Source organism: Halichoeres trimaculatus, unplaced genomic scaffold, assembly GCF_033239565.1.
Source record: "Halichoeres trimaculatus isolate MK-OKI-2021-1 unplaced genomic scaffold, fHalTri1.1 fHalTri1_scaffold_19, whole genome shotgun sequence".
In the NCBI taxonomy this organism is placed as follows: Eukaryota; Metazoa; Chordata; class Actinopteri; order Labriformes; family Labridae; genus Halichoeres; species Halichoeres trimaculatus.
In genome coordinates, this window is record NW_027437197.1 from 27,494,888 (window position 1) to 27,514,129 (window position 19,242).

Sequence of the window (19,242 nt, forward strand, 5' to 3'; positions counted from 1 at the left end):
GGAAATACAGTAATGATAATATAACACAAAGTGACAGAAGCAGCCTCAGTGTTTGAGCCTGGGCTCAGCAGCTCCTCTTTGGCTCCGTGTCTGAAGTAATTATCTGATTATCTGTGGGCAGCGCTGCCAGAGGCTACGTTGCATTTCCACAGTTTATGGAGATAAGTTGGACTCTGCATGCAAGCGTAGCAGAAAGCTCTCTGGCTCTGCCGCTGGACAATGACCAGCAGGAGAAACGGCTCCAGAGGACGGCCACTCCACGGGACGGGAGCTCAATCGCAGAGCTTAGCAGAGGAAGAGACGCTGAGGTAAGAGCCGGAGATCTGCTCCCATTTCACAGCATGCAGACACACACCGAGTCAGTTCAGTCATCTCCACCAGGAACAGGTGCCCCACAGGGGGTGCTTGGATCATCTGTCAGAATGGCTGTCTTTAGATGCATGTGTCTTTGAGCTGAGGAGCCGTTTTCTAGACAATCAGACACTAACATGTCTAATTAGAGAAGCACAGTGAGTGCTGAATGCACCTTTTTCCTTTCATAAGAGCAGCCTGTCTTTAGCAGGGAGCAGTTTTTCCTGTGAGGTCAATAATCTGTTTGCATGAAGACTGCTTTAGGAGAGGATGGTTTCATAGTTAGTGAACATCAGTGAGATCTTCTCTAACCTGCAGGAATAACTTAAAACCCCTTTAGTGGTCACAATGTTCTGGTTTTCTAACACGAGGACTTACTGTGCAGGATGCAGGATTCAGGGATGAGATTTTGGTGATTTTTTTGTCACATGATGAATGAAGCAAAATCTAAATGAGTGCCAAAGACTCAATCATCACACATGCAGCAGAGAGGCGGAAGGGACCTGCTGCTGGTCTTCAGGCAGGCTCAGCAGAACCAATTCCAGTGAGAGGTGTGGAGTGGGATCGTCCGAGGACACGTGCAGCTTTTTGTTCCAGGTTTTGCTTTTTGTCCCACGTTTTGATGCACAGCCTTTTCTGCAGGAAGAGGAGATGCTGACTCAGCTGCTGTTGGGATGGACTGCCGTCTTGCTCAGCAGCCTCCAGCCTGCCACTCCCTCCATCACAACCAGTGAGTACAAACACACACCAGATCCAGATCCAGAGGTCTGGTGAGTGATTGTCTGAAAGCTCTCTGTGTGTTTGAAGGACTACTGTCTAACAGAGGCAGCCGGCTGGCTCCTCAGAAATGTCACGTCTTCATCCCCCCTCCTCTTCCTCCACCTCCGTTTCCCCCAGTCAAACAGAAAGCTGAACTGATGGTGATCACACACACACACACATACATACGCACGCACACAGAGGCTGTGTGTTACCAACAATCTGCATGAAAGTGTCTGGATGTGCATGACAAGATTCTTTCTCTGACCCGTCTTCTGTCTCAGGTGGATCTCACAGAACACATCACAGGACTGAGAGGAGAGAAGGTGAGTCTGGCTCAGAGTCCAGCTCTGTTTTACACTTGAAACCAGATTTAAAGCTGAAAGTTCAATGGCTCTTTATTCTCTTAGAGTTCATGTTTATTGTGAATGTTTTAATTCAACCTTAAAAAAACTTATGAAGCTTTTATTTTGAAGGGCTGCAGAGGACCCCGAGGATATAGGGTACGGGACAACACACACACACACACACACACACACACACACTTACTTCACCTCTCTGTGAACATGAAGGTTTCTGTTCTGAAAAGGTGTCTGTAGCAAACACTGTGTATGTTTCAGGGTAAACCTGGAGTAACTGGTCCGGAGGGAGAACCAGGGACACAAGGAATCATGGGACATATGGGTCAAAAGGTCTCAGATACCTTACACTCACACACACCTTAGAGAAAGTTTATCATCACTTCTCTTTGCATCATCAGCTAAGTGTTTGACATCAGCGTGGTCAGAAAGTCCTGTCAGTGTTTAATGGACATGGACATGAGGTCCTCTGTTTAAAGTCAGCATGGACATGAGGTCCTCTGTTTAAAGTCAGCATGGACATGAGGTCCTCTGTTTAAAGTCAGCATGGACATGAGGTCCTCTGTTTAAAGTCAGCATGGACATGAGGTCCTCTGTTTAAAGTCAGCATGGACATGAGGTCCTCTGTTTAAAGTCAGCATGGACATGAGGTCCTTTCAGCAATTAACAAGTGTGGACATAAAGTTTTCTCAGTGTTTAAGGTCAGCGTGGACATTAAGTCCTCTACAGTTGAAGGTTTTTCTCTCTTTGTCAGATGTTCAGCTGTGATATCAGATGTGAGTTGAATCGGTTTATTTTCACTAAACTGATGCTGTAATCCTCACACACTTTGTCCTTTGTGCTGTGTCCTCAGGGAGAGAAAGGTGACAGAGGATGGAGAGGTCTGTACGGAGACATCGGTACTCCTGGAATGATAAAGGTGCTGTCTGCTGTTCTCTACCTCTGGTCTGATTGTTCTCTCTCACTCATCCTGTTCTCTGAAACCAGCTCTGGCTTCCCCTGAATACACACATCTACTTTGCACACTTCATCACTTCATAGAGGAACTGTTCATGTGTCCATCCTGTCAGATAGACCAGTGTCTTAATGTAACATGAATTCATCTCCTGCTGAGCTGAGGGTGAGCACAGGAGGGTGCAGTTGAAAGCCCTGATCAGTCTCCTTTGTGTCCACAGGGCAGTAAAGGCAGCAGAGGATTCAGGGTGAGAGTCTTCACGGTTCTTTAGTTTCAGATGAACATATGAATTTCTGCAAGTCAGCACTTTGTCCTGATTTTTGACTTTGTCCTCGTTTTCAGGGAGAAAAAGGTCTGAGAGGACACAGAGGAGCAAGAGGAGAAAGGGTGAGGGAGAGCTCCTTTACTCTTTCCGTTTCCAGACACGAGACGTTACACAGCTGATTCAAGTGTGTGTGTGTGTGTGTGTGTGTGTGTGTGTGTGTGTGTGTGTGTGTGTGTGTGTGTGTGTGTGTGTGTGTGTGTGTGTGTGTGTGTGTGTGTGTGCGTTCAGGGTGTGTCTGGCATCCCTGGGGAACCTGGAGAGAAGGTAAGACAGACAGAGAAGTGAAGTTTACAGGAGCTGAAATGTAAACCGGGACATGAAGAGTTAATTTCACCTTGTGTCTGGAGGGCGACCCGGGTCAGTGGGGCGATGGAGGGAGGAGGGGTGAGCAAGGAACTCGAGGTCAGAGTGGATTTAGAGGTGGAGTGGTGAGTGTTCTTTCTGACATTAGTGTGTGAACATCTGGACTGTGGGGGGGCAGGGATTAGACAGGATGATCTGAGTGGGAATGATATAATTCCAGATTACAAACCTGATGAGCTGCAGAGTAAGATCAGCTCTGAGTATTTGACAGAAAGTGTGATTTCTTTCAGGGGCTGAAAGGACCTCGAGGACTTACAGGGCAGCCAGGTCACTCTGGACCTGCAGGACTTCCTGGTCCAACTGGAGATCCTGGACTACCCGGACAAGGTGAGGGACAGCAGGGGGTAACAGGTGCAGCTTCTTAATGTGGCTGCATGCAGTCGAGCCTGCCAGGACTCTGCTGTCCCAGTTCTTCTCTGGTTCTTACTGAAGTAGTCTCAGAGCCTGCCGTGGATCCAGGACCTCAGAGAAACTATGGAGGTTTTCTTTCAGAACTTCTTGTTCCACTGACTCTGATGGGGTGTTACAACAAGGTGCTGTCCTGATGGAGTGGTACACATCAGCTTTGTGAGCATCATTAATATCAATTCTTTGTTTTGTAGTTTTTATCCTTCCAGGTCTGGGGGGAGATGAAGGAGATCCAGGATCTTCAGCTAGATGTAACTGTTCCAACGTTCAAACCCCAAAACCTCTGCAGGACAAAGTCCACCTGGTCAGAGTCCAACCTACTGTCTCATCTCTACAAATATTTGAATCAGGGATGTTCTCTGATTAAAGAGGTGTGTGTGTGTGTGTGTGTGTGTGTGTGTGTGTGTGTGTGTGTGTGTGTGTGTGTGTGTGTGTGTGTGTGTGTGTGTGTGTGTGTGTGTGTGTGTGTGTGTGTGTGTGTGTGTGTGCAGATTTTCATCGCTGATGGGGAGAAACAGATGAGGAGGCTGCGAGGAGAGAATGTGATGGTTCTGAGGAGGGACAGAAAAGCTCTCTTCATCTACTCAGAGTCTCAGTGGATCAATGTTCTGGTAAACTCTGCTGCAGAGACCTGAGTGCTCATTCAAACCAAACAGAGTGTTTTTCCTCACCTGCTTTCTCTTCCTGTCCACACCTGCAGGATGACTCCAGAAACTGACTCGGCGTGACATTCAGGCTGATGTGCCTTTGAGCAAGAATCCCTTCAACCTGTTCCAGTGGAGCTGCTCAGTGAGCAGCGGCTCAGACTGGTTAAACTGGGAGGACTCCAGATGTGCCAGATGTGCATGTGAGCACATGTTGAATAAAGTGTGACATGTCCTCTGAACAGGTCCTCTCGTCGTCTTTCTTCATGTTAACCCTTTAAGCCCTGGCCTCTTTTTTTGAAATGATATCCCCAAATTAAAAAGAGTTGTTTTCCGCTCCAATAAAGTCTGTTTGAATCATTCTGGAGTCAGTCATCAATCCAGCAGCCTTTATTCATACAGCGCCAAATCATGAGAAATATTACCTCAGACTCTCTCACACTTTCCAAAAATAAACATGAAAAATTATTAGACAAAAACCGACGTCAAGACAAGATCAGAAGTTGTGGTGTCATAATGAAGTAAATGCTTGGGAAAAGAGTGCAGAGGTGTCAGTATTTTGTCTTGCTCAGAGTAGGAAGTGAAGTCATTTTTATTCCTGTTGTTGCAGAGCGACCTCAGAGTCCACCAAGTGGGGGACCTCATGATTCAAAGGGTTAATAAAAACCTCTCTGATTAGCTCACACCTGTCATGGGTTCATCCAGTTTATAAACCAATACAGATGATTAAGTCAGAGCCTCTGTGGACTCAGTAAAACCTTCACCCTCTGTGGATCTGATGCTGAGTATGAGCTGAATCTGGCCAAATAATCTCATGCAGCTGTTTTTATCAGTTGAAGCATTAACTTCAACGTTTACTGTAAAAAAAAAAAAAAAGAAAAAAAAAGGATTTTTTTTTAGCATCCAATCCATCATCTAATCTGACATCTACAACCTTAAATTGATCACAGGGATTAAAGAAATACAACTATAACTTATCTGAACCAGTTTCTGATGGTTTCATTCGCTCCGGTTTCTTTTACAACCAGGTCAATTTTTTTTCAGTTGAAAATTTCACAAGACTTCCTAGATTATCATCTCAAACTTTAGTTATGTGGTGTTGGAATCTCCAAATGGTTTTAGATAGTGTCACAAGATATCAGAGTTGGAACCATCAGAGAGAAAAACCTGAGAATAGCACCTCACCCCTTCATTTTATCTTTTTAAGTCTAATAAGTCTATTAGGACTCTACAGCTGGTTCAGAACGCTGCCGCTCGGGTACTGACTTGGACTGGGAGGAGAGAGCACATCTCTCTGGTGTTAGCGTCTCAACACTGGTTACCTATAAAATCTAGGATAGAGTTTAAAATGATTCTTCTGACTTACAAATCACTTAATAGCATCAGGCCATCCTATCTTAAAGACTTGATTGTTCCGTATTATCCGTCTAGGTCTTTGCGTTCTCAACATGCAGGTCTGCTTGTTGTACTTCGGGTCTCTAAAAGAAGTCTGGAAGGTCGAGCCTTTAGTTATCAGGCTCCTCTTCTTTGGAATAACTAACTGGTTAGGTCCAGGGGGCAGACACGGTTTCAATCTTTAAGAGTCGACTTAAAACTTTCCTTTTTGATAAAGCTTACAGTTAGAGCTGGATCAGGTCTGAACCAGCTCTTAGTCATGCTGCTATAGGCTTAGACTGCAGGGGGAACTGACACACAGGGCTCCTGTTTCCCTCTCTATCTGTCAGTCTTAATGTCCTGCTATAGTTACTGACCATACACCTCTCTGGGAGACTCTAAGTTCATCTTGTAGGTTCCTCTGGATCAGTGATGTGGACGGTCTGCTGCTACAGCTTTGGATTGTTGCCGGGAATGGCCTGCTGGTTTCACCTTAACTGTCGCCACAACGCCAAACTTCAGACTGTGTCTATGTCTGTCTCTCCCTCCCTTTCTGTGTGTGTGTGGTGTGTGTGTGTACGTATCCCCCGCTCTCTGTTACCCCCCCATACTTCTCTCCCACTCTCTCCTCTATCTGTCTCTCTCTAACCCAATCAGTCTCCTCAGATGTCTGTCTAACATGAGTCTGGTTCTGTCCGAAGTTTCTGCCTGTTAAAGGGATGTTTTTCCTCTCCATTGTAACTTACTAAATGCTGCAAAGTCCTGTACACATGGTGGATTAAGATCAGACTCCTTGTCTTGATGTTGGGTTTCTGCTAATAACATTTTATTAACATTTACGGGTCTAGACCTGTAAATGTTTTTCTAAAGTGTCTTGAGATAACGTTTGTTATGATTTGGTGCTATACAAATAAAGACTGATTGATTAATTGATTGACCTCACCCCTCATCCCACCCCTTCAGTGTATCCCTCCCCCTCACACTTTCACTTCAGTCTCATGATTTACCTCAGCCCTTCATTTCAATCCTTCATCTTAACTCTTTATCTCACCCTTCACTCCCTCACTCCCGAGTCTCTTGTGGTCAGCTGTCTCTATTCTCAGTAGTTTGAGTGTTCTGGTGAAATATGAGGACCAGCACCCCCACATGGTTTGAAGATTTTATTAAACATAAGCATCTGGGCAAGAAAACACAAAACTGTCCTTGTATTTTGGTGCCTCACACAGATCCTTAGACACAACGCTTCAGTTTGACCATCTCCACATGTTCCCACACTCGACACGCTGCCACCAGGAGAGCCTAACATCCACATGCTCTCTCACCCTTCCTCTGCTCTGTGTCCTTATGCCAGACCTCCGTCAGGAAACTCTGGGATGATGTTAAAACATGTGTCTGATGTCTTCCCTACAGAACGGCTGGCAGTGGAAGGGTTCCCCTTCCCCCTCCTCCACATTGTCAGCACTGTGACAGGTGAGACTTTACAGGAAATGACTTTCTGAACAGAATGAAACACTTCAGTTAAATAAAGGAACAAGTGATTGCACATTAAAGATAAACAACAGGACAGAAGAAGAACAGAAGAATTTCGAGTTTTGGCACCTGTGACGCTGCTGTGATGATTAAAGTATACAGAAGGTTTCACTGAGGGTGAGAAAAACAAGACACACATCATGATCTTTAATCCCTAAAACTGAACAGAAATGTGCAGGAAGCTTTGATCAACTGATCCAGACTCTTCTTTAACTCTCTACATGTTTCTGTTGAAGGAGTGACTGATCTGGATCATCTCACTGGATGTGGTCTCTGCACTTTAAGACGGTACAGTGAATATCTGCTGAACACATTTCAGACGTGATGCTTAAAAACAGTCTGAAAATATAAAAACTTGCCTGTTCGCTAACTACACTCTCTACAGTTCATCTCTAAAGCGTGTAACAGCACATTACCTGATGCTTTCAGGGGACAGATTTAAAGAGTGCTCTGCTTTCTTTGAGTGTGAGAATATCCCAACATTGAACCTCAACACAAGTCACAAGGAACCCAGACAGACACATTTCAAATTAGAAAGGTGACCAAAAAGCCCCAAACTGAAGTGTTTGGATATTTGCAATGCTGTAACAAGTTGATGTATGAAAAATTAACTTCAAAACTTTCTTTTTATCAGACTAAGAATAATTTAAAGAGGCTCTCTTTTGTTTCTGTCGCTTATAGAAAATAAAATTACAGTCATTGCTGCTGATGTTGTTGCAGCTTTCTGAATTTCTATGCGATTATTGAATTTTATCTCATGTTTTTTTGAGTTTGCAGAAAGCCTAGTTTATTTTGGCTGCTGTAGCTCTGTGGATCACCATAGAAAAGGCATGAATGATCATTTATCATAAACACAGTTTTACTGTGCTGAAAGTCTGTCATTATATATGGAGTGAAAAGATATTGAAGTTTATCAGAGTTGAATCTGTGACTCACGAAGCAGCCTGAATCCTCTGTCAGTGTCTTTTCATTGAACCACACGGGGCAGTAGAGTAAAAAGTTAAGGAGACAGTCATTCTGATTGGCACCTCCAGGGCTACAGCTCCTAGCTTCAGCTGCTAAACGTGTTTGATGCTCACACCGATAACACTGTTTCCTCCCTCATGGTCAGCTAAAGATGGCGGCTAAAGGTGGCAGCTAAAGATGGCACTTCAGTGGTCAGAAAGCTAATGGCTAACATCACAGAAGTCACGGTCAGGAGTTCCTGCACATGGGATGTTAATGAGCAGAGTTTAATACAGGCACTTGTTTCCACAGCACACACCTTCATTACTCCACAAGCATTTGGATGAATCAGGTGCTCAGAGCACAAACAGGTGATTTAACACCAGCAGAGGGCGCTTCCCTTCTCTCAGACACTTCATTAGCCATCAAAGTATGACCTAACCGCAGAGTTTGCAGAGGAGCAGCTTCAAACTGATTGGCAGTATGTGGTGTCACCACAAGGGGGCGACATTAGCTGATGACTAACAAAGGCTAAACTCAGGTTAAAACAGGGTGGTCATTTGGACAGATTAAAGGAATAAAGGATGTCTAGGAGCCAAATCAGACAGAGGGACGGGAATGCTGGAGAACGTCAGCTGAAAAATTGCACATTTTTTTAAAATGGCATTTTGCGAAGAAATTATGTGACATATTTTAATCCGAGCAGAGCCTGGTTTAAGAACTTTCTTTCTGATCTGCAAGAAGTGTTCAAATGAAGTGTTAACTCTTCTTCCCTCACAGTCACTGATCATCAGCTGATCCACAGAAGAACTCCACCTGTTTGCTTCCTTTAATCCCAGATTAGCACTCTGACATATTCTGAGGACACGGACGCTCTTCAGTCAAACTCTCTGACACTTCTTAAAAACTTCAAATACTTAAAATAATTACATCTTTTCAGTATTAAATAATCTGATATAAAAACACACACACACACACACACACACACACACACACACACACACACACACACACACACACACACACACACACACACACACACACACACACACAAACAAAGGTTGGAAATAATGTCAATGCCCCTCCTGCCAGTTCACATCACACACTCCATACACATCAGCCCACGTAAGAGTCCTGGTCCTTCAGTCCATCCTCCGTCCCTTCAAGTAGCGCTCCTAAGTTGCCGTTGCTCCATGCAGTACCAGTTTGCAGCAAATCGTCCGTGTTGCTGTTGTCGTTCAAGTCTTTTTGTATATGCAATGCAAAGCTGCACAGACGCTGTGAAAAAAGCTCTGAAGGAGATTCTTCTGGCTCGCTTGTATACAGATATATATATATATATATATATTTACATATATATTCTCATGTCACGGGTTAAACATGTTCTGATAATGAGATTAATAATGAGGAGGAGAGTAATAATGAGGCTAATAGGAACAATCATAAGATGAGATTAGGAGGAGAGACCACTCTGCTACTGGCTGGGGATCTAAATGGGGATGTGGGGGGGTCAGGATGAGGAGAGACGGACGAGTCAAGACACACACTGATTATTTCTTTTCTGCAGTAACATGAGACCCAAACCATCAGTCCTTTGGGTTCACAGAGTCTAGTCCTCTACCAGTCACTGCTCAGTTTGGTGCTTTGGTCCCGTTTGGGGGGTTGGGGCGGAGGACCTCGCCGCAGCGTTGCATAGCCTGAGATGTTGGCGTGTTTGGCAGATTGAGAGTGCGTGTGGTGACGGGACAGAGTTTTGGATTGTCCTCTCATGCCCTGATTCTGCTGCAGGAGCTCAGGGGGAGGAGGCGGGAGGAGCGCCATGTCGTCCATGGTGCCCACGGGCTCCATCTTGGAGGAAGGGATGAGGTGCGAGGAGGTGAGTGAGCCATGGCGGGATATGGATTTCCTCTTCAGGGTGCGGTTTAGGTCCTCCAGGAAGTGAGGCTTTAGTGCCAACGAGACTGGCCCCGCTGATTTTGGGGAGGTGGGAGGGACCGGGGAGGAGGAGGGGGAGTAGGAGGAGAGGGAGGGAGGCGGGGTTTGGGACAGAGGAGGTGGGGACAGAGGCATGGATGTCATATTTTCGTACTGGTTGCTGGTTCGCCGGTTTAACATTGAGGGAGTGACTGCCCCTTTTTTCAGCGAGCTTTGTTTCCATGACGATGATGAAACAGAGGATGACATGACCTGCTGTGGTGGCTGCATCTGAGGCTGAGGGTTCACCACGGCAACCTTCGGCGGGTGGTGGAACTCCGACGGGTGAGGAGGAGGAGGGAAGAGCTCAGAGTCACTTGGGGGGGGAGGGAAGTAGTCCGATGAGTCCAGGTGCTGAGTGTTGGCCGGGGGAGGAGGCGGTGGGGGTGACGGGAACTCCTGGTGATGTTGGCCGGTCTGCAGACCTTGGAGAGCCAGAGGGAGGTTGGCTAGGTTCAGCTTGCCCGGTTTGGGGAGTGGAGCAGGGAGGTTAGAGGACTCTTTGGAGGGAGATCCAGACACGGAGGAGGAGCTGGAGGAAGTTCCTGTCTGGGGAGTTTGTCCAAACTTACTGACGAGGCTCTCCACCTTTTTGGGCCTCTCGTCCTCGGAGCGGATGGAGGAGGCTCTCTGAGGAGCTGGAGGAGGACCTCGCTTTGTGGATCCTGTGGAGGAGGAAGACGGGGACTTCTTTATGGGTGATCCCGTCTTACTGGAAGGAGGAGGGGGGAATTCTCCTGCAGAGCTGTCTGGGGGAGGTGGTGGGAACTCTGGAGACTGCGGAGCCACAACTGCTCCTGGTTGCCATTTTGGTTTGGCCTTGACGGCTGGAGGGGACTGTGGGGTGCTGATCTTTGAGCCTTCAGCAGAGCTGGAGGAGGGAAGAGGAGCTGAGTTTCCAGGAAACTGGTTGACGATTTGTTTGACCAGAGAGGAGGTGGCAGCAGCAATGGAGACTGAGGAGGAGGAAGAGGGCGAGACAGTGAGGTTTTTGGAGGAGAGGCTGTGCTGCTTGGGCAGGGTGGGCGGGGGCTGGTTCGGGGAGTGTCCCGTGGAGAAGCTCTGCTGCTTTTTGAAGGATCCGTGGCTGCTCTGAGGCTGTGTGGGTGAAACAGGGGACAGAGCTAGAGGAAGGGAGGATGGACCAGAGGGTTTGGGAGCAGTCTGAGGAGGAAAACCGCCTGTGAAGGTTTTAGGAGGTGCAGGAGGAGGTGCGTTTGGAGATACAGGTCGTAGAGTTTGTAGGGAAGCAGGAGGAGACAGTTCATTTGGAGGAGCAGGGGGAGAGTCAACCTCTGCTGGGGTGAAGTCGTACACCATGTTGGGAAACTTCTGGGACAGGAACTGCTGGAGGCCACTGTTGGAGAGGTGAGGGCAGGAGTCATGGATCAGCTCAGGAGGAGGAGGAGGCAGCCCGTTGGTCTCCAGGCTATCTGGAGGAGGAGGAGGCAGGTAAGACGGCTCCTGGAGGTCCTCCTCCAGTGGAGGGGGCGGTGGCAAAGCGTGGGGGCTGGTGGCACCATACTTCAAAGCAGCCATTGCTGATCCAGGAGCCGGAGCAGTCGGGGGAGGAGGAGGAGGAGGAGACGGGGGCAGCGTAGGGCTGTGGTACGTCGCTGGCAGCGTGTTGTAGTTGGGTTTGTTTTGGGTCTGAGGAGCAGCAGGAACAGCTTCAGCAGCCGGGGTTCTGGACTGGTTCTGGTTTTGCAGGCGAGCCAGCGTGCTGTACTTGATGTACGAGGCTGTCTGCGCTCCCTGGTGGCCAACATATGCAACAGGAGGTGGAGGAGGAGGAGGCGAGGGAGGCGATGGAGAAGAGTCTTCTGACTGGACCAGGCCATCGGTGTAGCTGTTCCTGGAGGGGGGGGTCTGAGGCTGGGAGTGAGGGAGAGACTGTGGGGGGAGGGAAGGGATCTGCAGAGGGATGGGCCTACTAATGGGGTCGATCCTCATCATCTGTGGGGAGAGAGGAAGCGAGAGGAAAGACAAAAAAAGGAAATTAGAACAACATCTTCACTGTTTTAGTCCTGACAACCAAAGAAAGCAAACAGCCAACCAACTCGTCTGTAAAACTGTCTGTGAAACTGTCAGTGAAACTGTCAGTGAAACTGTCTGTGAAACCTTCAGTAAAACTGTCTGTGAAATCATCTGTAAAACTGTCAGTGAAACTGTCTGTAACATTGGCATTGAAACTGTCTGTAAAACTGTTGGTGAAACCATCTGTAAAACTGTCTGTGAAACTGTCTGTGGAACTGTCTGTAAAACTGTCGGTGGAACTGTAGGTGGAACTGTCTGTGGAACAGTTTGTAAAACTGTCGGCGAAACAGTCTGTGAACTCAACTGCGGAACTTTCTGTGGAACTGTTGGTGGAACTGTCTGTGGAACTGTTGGTGGAACTGTCTGTGGAACTGTCTGTGGAACTGTTGGTGGAACTGTTGGTGGAACTGTCTGTGGAACTGTCTGTGGAACTGTTAACAAACAGGCCATCTCTTCATGCAATCAACACATCAACCACTGTCCCCCCAGCTCTTTGAACCAGCCCTCAGGTGTGATCATGTGACATGTTGTGACCTCTCTGGTTATATTTCTGTGTCTCAGCCTGGCTGAGGTTTAAAAGGCTTAAGACAGATTTTAACTTGTGTTTTTTTTTCTTCTTTAACTCCAGACAAGCACAGAGTTCAATTGTTGTAAATGGGCTTAGCTGCTCTTCAGCAGAAATCAGTTTGGTGTTGCACCCCTCGTTGGGCATGCCAGATCAAAATGATTTGAAAATCCCATTTCTTGCTATCCAGGATCAGAATATCTGTCTCAGTTTTATGCTGTTTTTTTTAAAAAACAACATTGAATTGGATCACCCTGATCCAAATAGGGGTGACCAGGTATGATTGTAACACTTTTTGCTTCAGCACCTCTAACTCACTAAATTTTGGAGTCAGTATTTATCCTTTAACACCAGGGCTTGGAAGATATGCTATTTTTGTAATTTGATTACGATTTTTGGGGTGGTGATTCTAATTAACTGGGATTCTTCATTATTTCCCATTTTTGCTATTTTTAGTTTGCTTCTTTAACACCAGACCATGAGAAAAAGTTTAATGAAGATTATAATGTCTACAGACTAGATCAGGAGCCATATTTCCCATAAAATGCAAATCACATGAGTTAGAGAGAAAGATGTCACCTTCTGCTGGAGAAAAGTGGAAGTTAAGGAACAAAGACTGAAATTAAGAATTTGCATTTGTGTGTGTGTGAGAGTCTGTGAGTGTGTGTGTGTGTCCAGTGTGGGTCCAGTAACCTACACTGGGATACCACTGGGTCCAGTAACCTACACTGGGATACCACTGGGTCCAGTAACCTACACTGGGATACCACTGGGTCCAGTAACCTACACTGGGATACCAGTGGGTCCAGTAACCTATACTGGGATACCAATGGGTCCAGTAACCTACGCTGGGATACCAGTGGGTCCAGTAACCTACACTGGGATACCAATGGGTCCAGAAACCTACACTGGGATACCACTGGGTCCAGTAACCCACACTGGGATACCACTGGGTCCAGTAACCTTTGCTGGGATATCAGTGGGTCCAGTAACCTATGCTTGCATACCACTAGGTCCAGTAACCTACACTGGGATACCAGTGGGTCCAGTAACCTATGCTGAGATACCACTGGGTCCAGTAACCTACACTGGGATACCAGTGGGTCCAGTATCCTACACTGGATTACTAGTGGGTCCAGTACCCAATGCTGGGATACCAATGGGTCCAATAACCTACACTGGGATACCACTGGGTCCAGTTACCCATACTGGGATACCACTTGGTCCAGTAACCTACACTGGGATACCACTGGGTGCAGTAACCTATACTGGGATACCAGTGGGTCCAGTAACCTATACTGGGATACCAGTGGGTCCAGAAACCTACACTGGGATACAACTGGATCCAGTAACCTACACCGGGATACCAGTTGGTCTAGTAACCTACACTGGGATACCAGTGGGTCCAGTAACCTATACTGGGATACAACTGGGTCCAGGAACCTATACTGGGATACAACTGGGTCCAGTAACCTATACTGGGATACCAGAGGGTCCAGTAACCTATACTGGGACACAACTGGGTCCAGGAACCTATACTGGGATACCAGTGGGTCCAGTATCCTACACTGGGATACTAGTGGGTCCAGTACCCAATGCTGGGATACCAATGGGTCCAATAACCTACACTGGGATACCACTGGGTCCAGGAACCCATACTGGGATACCACTGGGTCCAGTAACCTACACTGGGATACAACTGGGTCCAGTTACCTATACTGGGATACCAGTGGGTCCAGTAACCTATACTGGGATACCAGTGGGTCCAAAAACCTACACTGGGATACCACTGGATCCAGTAACCTACACCGGGATACCAGTTGGTCCAGTAACCTACACTGGGGTACCACTGGGTCCAGTAACCTATACTGGGATCCAACTGGGTCCAGGAACCTATACTGGGATACAACTGGGTCCAGTAACCTATACTGAGATACCAGAGGGTCAAGTAACCTATACTGGGATACAACTGGGTCAAGGAACCTATGCTGGGATACCAGTGGGTCCAGTAACCTACACTGGGATAACAGTGGGTCCAGTAACCTAAGCTGGGATACCACTTGGTCAATTAACCTACACTGGGATACCAGTGGGTCCAGTAACCTATACTGGGATACCAGTGGGTCCAGTAACCTATAATGGGATACCAGTGGGTCCAGGAACCTATGCTGGAATACCACTGGCTCCAGTAACCTACACTGGGATACCAGTGGGTCCAGTAACCTATGCTGGGATACCAGTGGGTCCAGTAACCTATGCTGGGATACCACTGGGGCAGGTTTCCTACACTGGGATACCACTGGGTCCATTAACCTACACTGGGATACCAGTGGGTCCAGTAACCTACACTGGGATACCACTGGGTCCAGTAACCTATACCGGGATACCAGTGGGTCCAGTAACCTACACTGGGATACCACTGGGTCCATTAACCTCCACTGGGATACCAGTGGGTCCAGTAACCTATACTGGGATACGACTGGGTCCAGTAACCTATACTGGGATACAACTGGGTCCAGTAACCTACACTGGGATTCTTTTTCAACTGCTTTGGTAAACTGGGATACCACTGGGTCCAGGAACCTATACTGGGATACTTCTGGGTCCAGTAACCTATACTGGGATACCAGTGGGTCCAGTAACCTATGCTGGGATACCACTGGGGCCAGTAACCTATACTGGAATACCACTAGGTCCATTAACCTACACTGGGATACCACTGGGTCCAGTAACCTATACTGGGATACCAGTGGGTCCAGTAACCTATACTGGGATACCACTGGGTCCAGGGACCTATGCTGGGATACCACTGGGGCCAGTAACCTATGCTGGGATACCACTGGGGCCAGTAACCTATACTGGGATACCAGTGGGTCCAGTAACCTATGCTAGGATACCACTGGGGCCGGTAACCTATACTGGGATACCAGTGGGTCCAGTATCCAACACTGGCATACTAGTGGGTCCAGTAACCTACACTGGGATACCAATGGGTCCAGTAAGCTGCTGGGATACCACTGGGTCCAGTAACTTATACTGGGATACCACTTGGTCCAGTAACCTACACTGGGATACCACAAGGTCCATTTACCTACACTGGGATAGGTGGGTCCAGTAACCTACACTGGGATACCAGTGGGTCCAGTTACCTATACTGGGATACAACTGGGTCCAGGAACCTATACTGGGATACAACTGGGTCCAGTAACCTATACTGGGATTCTTTTTCAACTGCTTTGGTATACTGGGATACCACTGGGTCCAGTAACCTATACTGGGATACAACTGGGTCCAGTAAGCTATATTGGGATACCACTGGGTCCAGAAACCTATACTGGGATACCAGTGGGTCCAGTAACCTACACTGGGATACCAGTGGGTCCAGTAACCTATACTGGGATACCACTTGGTCCATTAACCTACACTGGGATACCAGTGGGTCCAGTAACCTATACTGGGATACCACTGGGTCCAGTTACCTATACTGGGATACCACTGGGTCCAGTTACCTATACTGGGATACAACTGGGTCCAGGAACCTATACTGGAATACAACTGGGTCCAGTAACCTATACTGGGATTCTTTTTCAACTGCTTTGGTAAACTGGGATACCACTGGGTCCAGGAACCTATACTGGGATACAACTGGGTCCAGTAACCTATACTGGGATACCACTGGGTCCAGTAACCTATACTGGGATACCAGTGGGTCCAGTAACCTACACTGGGATACCAGTGGGTCCAGTAACCTATACTGGGATACCAGTGGGTCCAGTAACCTATACTGGGATACCAGTGGGTCCAGGAACCTATGCTGGGATACCACTGGGTCCAGTAACCTATACTGGGATACCACTGGGTCCAGGAACCTATGCTGGGATACCACTGGGTCCAGTAACCTACACTGGGATACCAGTGGGTCCAGTAACCTATACTGGGATACCAGTGGGTCCAGTAACCTATGCTGGGATACCACTGGGGCCAGTAACCTATGCTGGGATACCAGTGGGGCCAGTAACCTATGCTGGGATACCACTGGGGCCAGTAACCTATGCTGGGATACCACTGGGGCCAGTAACCTATGCTGGGATACCACTGGGTCCAGGAACCTATGCTGGGATACCACTGGGGCCAGTAACCTATGCTGGGATACCACTGGGGCCAGTAACCTATGCTGGGATACCACTGGGGCCAGTTACCTATGCTTGGATACCACTGGATCCTCACTTTTTTGCAGTGATTTGTAGTCACATGGCAGATCCCTTGTGCCTGTGTGATCTGACTGATCTATCATTCTTTGTGACTTCATCAGATGCTTTTTAAAAAACATCTGCAGGCACACCTCTGTCAGTTGTTCTTTTTCAACTGCTTTGGTGTTCTATAACATTATTAAGATCCAGAACATGTTATTAGTTGTACATTAGGTGATGTATTACTTTTAGAAGATATTATTCAACCATCCCCACCCCTGTCAGCCAGTGTTTGGCCAGCGGTATTAGCACAGTGGATTGAAATTAGCATGGAAAAATGCATAACATCTTGACTGAGAAAGTAAAGTTTATTCTGATGTAAGTCAAATGCTTTTATCTGGACTAGTACAAGTACTTTACAAAATATTGTTGTAGTCAAAATTTACTTTCATACTTCAAAATCAGTTTTTTCTCTATAGAATCTGCATGCACCTGTTTCCAGCCCTGACAACCACCATGTGTAATCAGGGTGGAAGTGGGTAAATACTGAAATGATCATATGACTCCTATCTTGTCCCTGATTGGTGGAATTGGTGGTGTTACAACTCTCCCAATGTCACAACCATACCCGGTCTCCCCTACACAGTTTTCAAGATTTCCAAATCCAGATTACCAGTGCTCCAAATGGGACAACATATCATAATGTGGGCTACCACCTCTGTAAAGACCAACAGGTAGAGGAGCCAACATGGGGTCATTGTAGATGTTTTTTTTGTTTTAAGAAAAAAACATAAAAACAACTTCTATTTCTAATATCTTTTATGACCCCCTCATCTGGGCCACAAAACTGAAAAATAAATATACATAAAAAATACAAAGTGGATATTTTGAAAACGTCTGAAATGTTAGAAAAGGCTAAATGTCCAATAGTTGGCAAGATGACAATAAATAAATTAAGGGTTCTGCTGTGAGGAGAGTCCAGCATTTTTAAGCTCTGCTTTTAGAAAGCGGATCTGAAGTTTTTCTCTGGTTTGCTGCAGTTTGCTCAGCTTGATTTGTTCCTCTGCCAGGAGTTTCTGTGCTTCTGCTCTTTCAGTTTCTCTTTGTTTTTACTTTACTGTACTGAAAGGCTTCATTGGTAGCCTAAATTAACTTTATCTACTTTATCACTGTAATGGTTAGACAAAGGTTAGATGGTTAAACAAGTCAAGTGCAAAATACAATTAAAAGCATTGACACTAAATTCTACAAACGTTTTATCATTTGACCAGTTTTAAAGTTTTATGACATTTTCTTCCTGAAATCCACATTGAAATCCTACCCCCGTTGGGATCAGGATAATCCTGTTTAGTGGATCAAAGTGATCCAAATCCCACTGAAAAGTTCAGAACAACACATACTGAAGGTTTGATCTGGATTAAAACTAGGACTGGATTATGTGATCTAATCTGATTTTTAAATCCTTCTTTCCCTTTTGTACAACCCATTTTCAGAATTTAATTCAATCCAGTTACCAAACCTGATTGGATTACCTTTGAACAACTGGCCCCTTGTGTCAGAATACCAACCTATTCGCAGCCCCAGAGAATTCCTGTGTGACCAGTTGATCATTAAACAGAATGTGTAACGTGTCATCTCTCAGAAAGATGAGTAAATAAAGCCCCTTCCCCGCTGTAAACATGTTTCTGCTCATAGAGGAAACTTTAGGAAGAGAAATGGGTGAACTGATGACACCATGGAACAGTATCAGAAATTTCTAGTCAGTATATTTCAGGATGAGGTCAGGGGTCAGAGGTCAGAGGTCAGAGTGAGTTTAAATCATTCCCACAAACTGTTCAGTTTTTTTAGCCACACCCACAACATGCCAGTTACATCACTTCCTGTCTAACCTCCACTCCCTCCTCTTCCTCCAACACAGAGAGGAACAGGCAAACGTCCCCTCATCTGTGAGCGCTGGTAGGGAAGCAGAGGGTGATTATGGGAAATGAAGTTGCAGAATAAAGAAGGACAGAGACAGAGATGATGGGACTGTCCCAGGTGGTTCCATACCTCCCCCTGTGTTCCTCTCCTCCAGGCGTCGGAGAAGATGGAGCTGACTACACTTTGTGAGCGGGTGTGGCCTGATGATGTCATCTCTGACACACCGCTGTCTGATTGGCTGGAGTGGTTGGACTGGGACTCTGGTGAGGGAGAAAGAATGAAGACGTTTATTTGTCCTTACAGATAAAAATGCTTCATCTGTTTATCTTGTGTGTGATGTTTTTCTCTCTCCCACAGACCTGGGAGGCTGGAGGAGCTGGATCCTGATTTCATGGATGAAGAGGAGAGAGAGGACCAGTCGTAGGCCGCCTCTGTCCTCCTCATGGCCTCCTGGAAGTTGATGTAGAGCTGCTTCCCGTACTGACAGACAAACAGAGAGAAAGAGGTGTCAGAGGGTGAGCACTTCCTGTTTCAGAGAAACCA

General features: G+C 46.7%; 2 protein-coding genes across 5 annotated transcripts in view; one reads left to right on the plus strand and one right to left on the minus strand.

Moving 5' to 3' along the window:
* The first annotated feature begins 155 nt into the window (after positions 1 to 155).
* LOC141808690 (uncharacterized) lies at positions 156 to 4,471 on the plus strand. Its single transcript, XM_074695365.1, has 15 exons — positions 156 to 308; positions 994 to 1,081; positions 1,159 to 1,271; positions 1,395 to 1,436; positions 1,587 to 1,613; positions 1,731 to 1,802; positions 2,323 to 2,388; positions 2,645 to 2,671; positions 2,767 to 2,811; positions 2,978 to 3,013; positions 3,097 to 3,177; positions 3,343 to 3,439; positions 3,715 to 3,824; positions 4,012 to 4,131; positions 4,221 to 4,471. The coding sequence occupies exons 1-15, from the start codon at positions 156 to 158 to the stop codon at positions 4,236 to 4,238; spliced, it is 1,095 nt and encodes a 364-aa protein (XP_074551466.1). The 3' UTR covers positions 4,239 to 4,471.
* A 2,222-nt stretch (positions 4,472 to 6,693) lies between these two features.
* Positions 6,694 to 19,242, minus strand: part of LOC141808089 (ras-associated and pleckstrin homology domains-containing protein 1-like) — an 80,268-nt gene continuing 67,719 nt past the window's right edge. For all 4 annotated transcript variants that reach the window (XM_074694446.1, XM_074694444.1, XM_074694445.1 and 1 more), the window contains 3 exons: positions 19,059 to 19,179; positions 18,829 to 18,959; positions 6,694 to 11,943 (listed from right to left, as the gene is read on the minus strand). In XM_074694446.1, the coding sequence (XP_074550547.1) occupies positions 9,631 to 11,943; positions 18,829 to 18,959; positions 19,059 to 19,179 (2,565 nt within the window). In that variant the 3' untranslated portion in view covers positions 6,694 to 9,630. The remainder of the gene's footprint in view (positions 11,944 to 18,828; positions 18,960 to 19,058; positions 19,180 to 19,242) is intronic.

Bases quoted from the DNA above. Each gene is read 5' to 3' on its own strand.
- LOC141808690 (XM_074695365.1), top strand. From the start codon at position 156: ATGGAGATAAGTTGGACTCTGCATGCAAGCGTAGCAGAAAGCTCTCTG. The intron at 1,082-1,158 runs GTGAGTACAAAC...GTGTGTTTGAAG, and splicing joins CACTCCCTCCATCACAACCA to GACTACTGTCTAACAGAGGC. The intron at 1,437-1,586 runs GTGAGTCTGGCT...TTTATTTTGAAG, and splicing joins CAGGACTGAGAGGAGAGAAG to GGCTGCAGAGGACCCCGAGG.